The 7,768-nt window shown below is 47.2% G+C and overlaps 2 protein-coding genes across 2 annotated transcripts in view; one reads left to right on the top strand and one right to left on the bottom strand.

The window, feature by feature from the left end:
- LOC105993073 (zinc finger protein 567) overlaps positions 1-7,768 on the top strand; it is a 130,312-nt gene that overhangs the window by 68,745 nt on the left and 53,799 nt on the right. The gene's annotated exons all lie outside the window — the stretch shown is intronic.
- Positions 1-7,768, bottom strand: part of LOC105993126 (zinc finger protein 260-like) — a 29,329-nt gene that overhangs the window by 3,770 nt on the left and 17,791 nt on the right. Inside the window, exons 7-8 of the mRNA XM_013026286.1 lie at positions 5,356-5,375; positions 583-594 (exon numbers count right to left, since the gene is read on the bottom strand). Of these exons, the coding sequence (XP_012881740.1) occupies positions 583-594; positions 5,356-5,375 (32 nt within the window). The remainder of the gene's footprint in view (positions 1-582; positions 595-5,355; positions 5,376-7,768) is intronic.

Raw genomic sequence — 7,768 nt, 5'->3', positions numbered from 1 at the left:
AACCCAGGGCCTCATGTATGCAAGACAAGCACTCTACCACTGAGCCACCTTCCCAGCTCCATCCATGAGACTCTTATCTCCAATTAACCACCAGAAAACCAGAAGTGGTACTATGGCTCAAGTGGTAGAGTGTTAGCCCTGAGCTCAAGAGCTGAGGGACAGTGCCCAGGCCCAGATTTCAAGCCCCAAGACCACCCCCCACTCCCCACCCCCCCAAAAAAAAGACTAAACAAGACCCAATTTTGAAAACCAAGCTGCAAGTGGTGTTTCAGATCTGGAATCCACCTACTTTGTGTAAAGATCAGGGTCCCGAGATATAACTTGGCAAAAGCTAAGATTCCTTCTCAAAAATAGCTAAAAGCAAAAAGGGTTAGCGGCATGGCTCAAGAGGTAGAGGACTTGCATAACAATTACAAAGTTGTGAGCACAAAACCCAGTTTTACCAATATGTGTATGTTCCTTTTTCAGGTGCTCACTTGCAATGTAATACAGATAAAACCACTCCCTTAAACAGGGAGCAGAAAATGAAACTGTTTCTTGAAATATACTCTCAAAATATCCAGTGGCTAAAGTTGATGTTACAGAGAACCCAGTCTAATTTCTAAAGTCATATAACTAAGCCAGGTGCTGATGGCTCACTCTTGTAATCCTAACTATTCAGGAGGATACAATGTAAGGATTGTGGTTCAAAGCCAGTCTGGACAAGAAAGTCCTGAGATTCTTTTTTTGTTGTTGTTGGTTGTAGGGCTTGAACTCTGGGCTTGGGCTCTGTCCTTGCGCTCTTCAGCTCAAGGCAAGCGCTATACCGCTTGAGCCTCAGTGCCACTTCTGGTTTTCTAGTGGTTTATTGGAGGTAAGAGTCTCACAGACTTTCCTGCCCAGGCTGGCTTTGAACTACAACCGTCAGATCTCCGCCTCATGAGCAGCTAGGATTACAGGTGTGAGCCACCAGAGCCTGGCCTGAGATTCTTATCTACAATTAATCACCCAGGAAGCTGGAAGTTGAGTTGTTGCTCTAATGGTAGAGTACTAACCTTGAACAAAAGATGCTGAGGAAGAGTGTCCAGTCTCTGAGTTCAAGCCCTAGGTCCAGCACACAAACACACAAAATAAAAATAATAAATTAAAATAAAGGCAGATAACCTTACCCAGTGAGATCAAGTTGCTATAGTTCTCCAACATCACATCTCTATACAAGTCCTTCTGTTCCAAGTCCAGGGATTCCCACTCTTCCTGAGAGAAGACTACAGATACATCATTGAACATCACGGCTCCCTGAGGTGACAAAAAGTATGTATTACTGAAATGAAAGAACATTTGTTCTATGATGGAAGGAGAAGGCCATGTACAGTGACTTAATCCTAGCTACTTGAGAAGTGGAAATCATGAAATGGGTGCTTGAAGCCAGCCTGGACATAACAAAGTTTATAAGGCCAGGCACTGGTGGCTCATGCCTATAATCATAGCTACTCAGGAGGCTGATATCTGAGTATCTGAGGATTGGGGTTCAAAGCCAGGCAAGAGAGAAAAGTCCCCAGGAGATTCTTTTTTTTTTTTTTGTCCGTCATGGAGCTTTGAACTCTGGGCTTGGGCGCTGTCCCTCAGCTCTTCAGCTCAAGGTGAGCACTCTACAGCTTGAGCCACAGAGCCACTTCTGGTTTTTGAGTGGTTTACTGGAGATGAGTCTTTTTTTGGGTGGGGGTGGGGGTTGGGGAGATCTGGTCATGGGGCCTGAGCTCTGGGCCTGGGCGCTGTCCATCAGCTCTTCAGCTCAAGGCTAGTGCTCTACCACTTGAGCTACAGCGCCACTTCCGACTTTTTTCTTTTTGCTTATGTGGTGCTGAGGAATCGAACCCAGGGCCTCAGGCATGCAAGGCAAGCGATCTACCACTGAGCCACCTTCCCAGCCCTGGAGAGGAGTCTCACAGACTTTCCTGCCCAGGCTGGCTTTGAACCGCGATTATCAGATCTCAGCCTCCTGATTGGCTAGGATTACAGGCATGAGCCACGGGCGACCAACTCCCATGAGACTCTTATCTCCAATTAACCACTCAAAAGGTGGAACTGGTACTGTGCCTCACAGTGGTAGAGCATGAGCTTTGTGCAAAAGAGCTCAGGGACAGCACCCAGGGCCTGAGTTCAAGCCCCATGACCAAAAAAAAAAAGAAGAAGAAGAAAGTTTATGAGACTCCATCTTAACCAATGGCTAGTCATGGAAGCACAAACCTGTTATCCCAGCTACAGAGGAGGAAGCACATTGGCCAAGTGCAGTGTTTTGTGCCTATACTTCCCAGCAACATAAGAAAGCAAAAATAGAAGGGTCATAGCCCAATCCAGCCAAGACCCTACTTCAAGAATAACCAAATGGGGGCTGGGAAGATGGCTCAGTGGTAGAGCGCTTGCCTTGCATGCCTGAGACCCTGGGTTCGATTCCTCAGCTCCACATAAGCAAAAAGAAAAAAGTCGGAAGTGGCGCTGTAGCTCAAGTGGTAGAGCGCTAGCCTTGAGCTGAAGAGCTGAGGACAGCGCCAAGGCCTAGAGTTCAGACGATTGGACCCTCCCCCCCAAAAAAAGAATAGCCAAATGCGGGGGCTGGGAAGGTGGCTCAGTGGTAGAGCGCCTGGTTGCATGCATGAGGCCCTGGGTTTGATTCCTCAGCACCACATAAGCAGAAGAAAAAAAAAGCTGGAAGTGGTGCTGTGGTTCAAGTGGTAGAGTGCTAGCCTTGGGCTGAAGAGCTGAGGGACAGAGCCCAAGCCCAGAGTTCAGGCCGCACAACTGGACCCCCCCCCAAAAAAAGTAAATAAAAATAAAAAAAAGAAAAGAATAACCAAATGGGGGCTGGGAAAGTATCTTAGTGGTAGAGTGTAGAGTGGTAAAGTATCTCAGTGGTAGAGTGGTAGAGTGCTTGCCTTGCATGCCCAAGGCCCTTGGTTTGATTCCTCAGCACCACATAAGCAGAAAAAGCCAGAAGGGGCACTAGCCTTGAGCTGAAGAGCTGAGGAACAGCGTCCAGGCCCAGGGTTCAGGCCCCATGACTGGAGTGGGGGGTAAGGGGGAGTGGGAAGAATAACCAAATGCAAAAAGGGTCTGAGGGTGTAAATTGAGTGGGAGAGCACCTATCTAGCAAGCATGAGCCCTGAGTTTCATCCTCAGTACCACTTACAACCCCTACAAAAATGATGGAAAAGATAAACATGAAAGAGATACTGTAAGAAATGGAGCACTGCAGAAATCAAACAGGCATGAGTGGGCAGGCCATGACAGAGTAAGTTAGGAAATGAATGTGCTTAAAGCAAAGTACCTATCTATTCCTGAAGGATTCTGTTGCTACAGTCTCTACTGTTCTACCTCAATAATACATATATGGCTAGGAAATTAAAAGAATCAAACCAGGCAGTGGAAGACATCTGAAATCTCAGTACTTTGGGGACCCAGGCAAGAAAACTGAAAGTTCAAGATTATCTTGAGAAAGCTGAAACATATTTTGTCAGTGAGGGATGGCAAAGTTTGTGGGGGGGAAGGGAGAGAGGGAATAAAAGTAGAGAGGAAGGGTGGGCAAATACAGTCAAATAGTCATTATATTCAATATATACAAATGAATATGAAACCAGGAAACTTGAAGGGAGTGATGGGGTTGAGAGAGATGAGAGAATGATAGAAGAGGTGACACTCATCAAGAGGTATTATACTTATATGCTGATATGCTGAATTCCTGTGGTGCTGTGGCTGAAAGTAGTAGAGTCCTCACTTTAAGTGAAAAAGCTCAGGGACAGTGCCCAGGTCCTGAATACAAACCCCACAACCAACCCAAAATAAAAAAATCTAAGTTTATTGTAGAAGCACATCATATGTGATTTTTTTTTTTGTTATGACTGACTTTTGGTTTGTTTTTATTTGCTTATGGTGTTGAAGATCAAACCTAGACCTTGTGTATGTTAGGCAAGTACTCTGTCACTGACATTTATTTCTAGCCTGACAGATTGTTTAATGAATCCTTTTTTTATTTTTTATTTTATTTTTTTTGTCGGTCGTGGGGCTTGAACTCTGGGCCTGGGCGCTGTCCCTCAGCTCTTCAGCTCAAGGCGAGTGCTCTACCACTTGAGCTACAGCGCCACTTCCAGTTTTCTGGTGGTTTATTGGAGATAGGAGTCTCACGGTCTTTCCTGCCCGGGCTGGCTTTGAACCTCGATCCTCAGATCTCAGCCTCCTGAGTAGCTAGGATTACAGGCATGAGCCACCAGTGCCCGGCTTGAATCCTTTTTTAAAAACTGATTGTAAACTAGTCTGGATATCCAAGACTTAATCATTCTTGCATACTTACATATCTGGTTCAACAAAATTTTTGTTTGCTTTTGTTTTGCTGGTCCTGGGGCTTCAACTCAGGGCCTGGGCTCTGTCCCTGAGCCTCTCTGTGCCCAAGGCTAGCGCTCTACCACTTAAGCCACAGCACCATTTCTGGCTCTTTCTGTTTATGTGGCACTGAGGAATCAAACCCAGGGCTTCATGCATGCTAGGCAAGCACTCTACCACTAAGCCACATTCCAGCCTTCAAAAAAAAATCATAAGAACACCCATAATTCTGAGTCTGATTACTTATATATCTAGGTAATCTTACTAGCTCCCATAAAGTAGACAATATATCATTCCAGACCAACACAAGGAACACTTCCTTGGGTGCAATGATTAGAGCTTTCCAGAGAAGATCAGATCTCTATATATGTAAGACTTAGCCACATTTCTTCCCAGCCTATAAATCCTTACAAACCATGAGACACTATTAACTGAAGCTGAGGCCAGCTAATAGCAAATTTTGTCTTATATAATTGAAAAACTCAAATGTAGAAAAGTTAATTTGTCCTTTGAGTGACTAATAGGGCCCATCCTTATCAGCAGAGAAAAGATGGTCCAATATCTCTCCTTTAAGCAATTTCATTTATGTTCTAATGCAGCTTTTTGGCAAATACAAAAGATGCTGATTTGTTCAATAGGTAAACAATGCTGGAAAAGAGTAAGACAATGACTTGATTAGTTAGCTCCATCCATCACTGGATTTGAAATGACCGGGAGGTTTTTGAAGGGAATCTAATACACAAGAAGTTTCAGGACAAAGAATTGTCCATGGGATCTTAACATGACATAATTTGTAACAGAAGATATTAATAGTAACTTACCTGGGCCATGGTTTAGGAATTTAATAATGTGTCAGTCTTATTTGCCAGAAGCAGAAAGTCCACAAAGGCTGAAGCTAGAAGAAAACAAGTCCATAAGAGACAGACTTAAGATTTTCTCAAATGATGCCAATTGTTTCCCCGTTGATCTCTTACACACTTACACACACACACACACACACACACCACAGAGTTTAGATAAATCTAATCCTCTAAATCATCTAAACCCCAGAGTCTCCTTTAAAGTCTTGAAAGCCTGCTTGGATTCACCAGACATAAAGAGAAAAATTTGGCAGGCTCTGATTAAGAATTCTATTAGGGTTGGGGAGGCTGTTTGGAATCCCAGCAGAGGGGAGTGTGAGGCAGGATGAGGTCAGTTGGGGCTGGGGCTACAAAACCAGAACACACATGAAAAAAAATAAAGACAAACGAAAACAAGTGACTTAGAATACAAGAGCATGAGTCTCGTGCTTTGATTTGGCTTCTTAAAAAACAATTCCCTTCACAAGTAGCTCTTTTTTTTTTTTTGGGTCCGGTCGTGGGGCCTGAACTCTGGGCCTGGGCACTGTCCCTCAGATCTTCAGCTCAAGGCTAGTGCTCTACCACTTGAGCCACAGCACCACTTCCGGCTTTTTTCTTTTTGCTTATGTGATGCTCAGGAATCGAACCCAGGGCCTCAGGCATGCAAGACAAGCGCTCTACCACTGAGCAACCTTCCCAGCCCACAAGTAGCTCTTTTTGAGTATGGGGCAGAGTGAGAGATGGTAGGAAGTGCTGCAATACTAGGGCTTGACCTCAGGGGTCTGTCCCTGCCTTTTTGCTCAAGTCTAGTCTTCTATCCCATGAGCCAAAACTCCACTTCTGGCTTTTAGCTGGTCAATTGGAGATGAGGGCTGGGAAGGTGGCTCAGTGGTAGAGTGCTTGCCTTGCATGCATGAGGCCCTGAGTTCGATTCCTCAGCACCACATAAGCAGAAAAGCCAGAAGTGGCGCTATAGCTCAAGCGGTAGAGTGCTAGCCTTGAGCTGAAGAGCTGAGGGACAGCGCCCAGGCCCAGAGTTCAGGCCCCATGACCGACAAAAGAAAAAAAAGGAGATAAAAGTCTTATGGATTTTCCTGCTCAGGCTGGCTTCGAACTGTGGATGCTCCGATTGCAGCCTCCTGAGTAGCTGGGATTACAGGGGTGAGCCGACACCCGACTCCAGGCTTAACGTTCCGACCCCACAGTGGGGGCTGAACCTCTTTGCCGGGAGTCATTTCCAGGGCGCTCAAGTGATCACCGGGGCTTTTCCTCAAACTGCAGGCGACACAGAAGACTGGCCTATGGCCGAGGCCACAACGGCTTTTGTCCGACGCGTTATGACGTCACACGCAGGCCAGCCACGCCCACCGGCGCGCGCACTTCAACCAACCGCCCCTCTCATACCAGCGGACCTGGGGCACGAGCGGGCCCCGACAATTTCCCGGTGTGCAGTGTCTCCCCTCTCTCCTTACCCCGCCGCGTTTGCTATGGGGTCGCCAGGGCTGTTTCGCTCGTAGAGCCGAGCCTGTCTCTAGGCGACGCGCAGTTGCAGCGGAGGCTCCACAGCGGGAACGGCTCGTAGATCCGGGTCTAACGTACAGAACCGCACGCGGGGGTTGCCGGGAGGGCCAGTGGGGCGCACTGATTGCGCAGGCGCTGGGACCACTCAGGGGGCGGGGCGGGGCTGCGCTTCTCAAGGGTGGAAGCTGAGGAGATGGTCCCGCCCTGGTGACCCTGGCAAACTGATCCTGTCCCTGCCGTCCGTGCAGGAGCAGAGGAGACAGTGCTCCGGGGAGCCAGCTGGGTTCTTTGGCTTGTGATTGGAATTGTGTGTGAGAGAGGGAACCTCACTGTGAACCTTCTCTGTCTCATTGGCTAGACAACTCTCCACTCTTCCCTCTCCCTCCTCAGCAGAGATGATGGATGGTGGTGTGGGCAACTTTCTCAATTCTGAAAGACAAATGTCAGAAATGGTGCCCATGGCTCGCTCGCTCTCTCTCTCCTTGGCTAGCTCTCTGTCTCTGCATGTCTCTCTTGTGGCTCTACCACAGTCAGGAGCTGGTGAATCAGGCCTGTAATTTTGGCAGAAGGCTGAAATCTGAGGATTCATAGTTCAAAGCTAGCTTAGGGCAGGAGTCTGTGAGACTTATCTCCAATTAACCAGCCAAAAGCTGAGGGTGGACCTGTGGCTCAAGTGGTAGAGTGCCAGCCTTGAGTGAAAATGCCAAGGGATAGTGCCCAGGCCAGCCTGGACTGACGGGCATGCATGGGCACGGGTGCACACACCCCAGAAACCTCTACTATAACACTAGCCTCCAGTCTAAGGTTTTGCTAGATTTATTTTCCTTGGTTAATCAGTGTGTATCTTTGAAATATGTGACTGTATTTCTAATTTGTTCCTACAGGCTGTGACTATCTGGATGTTTTTATATGAGCCTTTTTTTTTTTCCTGGGGGGGGTCCAGTCGTGGGGCCTGAACTTTGGGCCTGGGCACTGTCCCTCAGCTCTTCAGCTCAAGGCTAGCACTCTACCATTTGAGCCACAGTGCCACTTCTGGCTTTTTTTTTCTTTCTGTT

Source organism: Dipodomys ordii, unplaced genomic scaffold (genome assembly GCF_000151885.1).
Source record: "Dipodomys ordii isolate 6190 unplaced genomic scaffold, Dord_2.0 Scaffold92, whole genome shotgun sequence".
Taxonomy (NCBI): domain Eukaryota; kingdom Metazoa; phylum Chordata; class Mammalia; order Rodentia; family Heteromyidae; genus Dipodomys; species Dipodomys ordii.
Note: the sequence above shows the minus strand (reverse complement) of the source record. Positions and strands in the feature narration are given on the sequence as shown.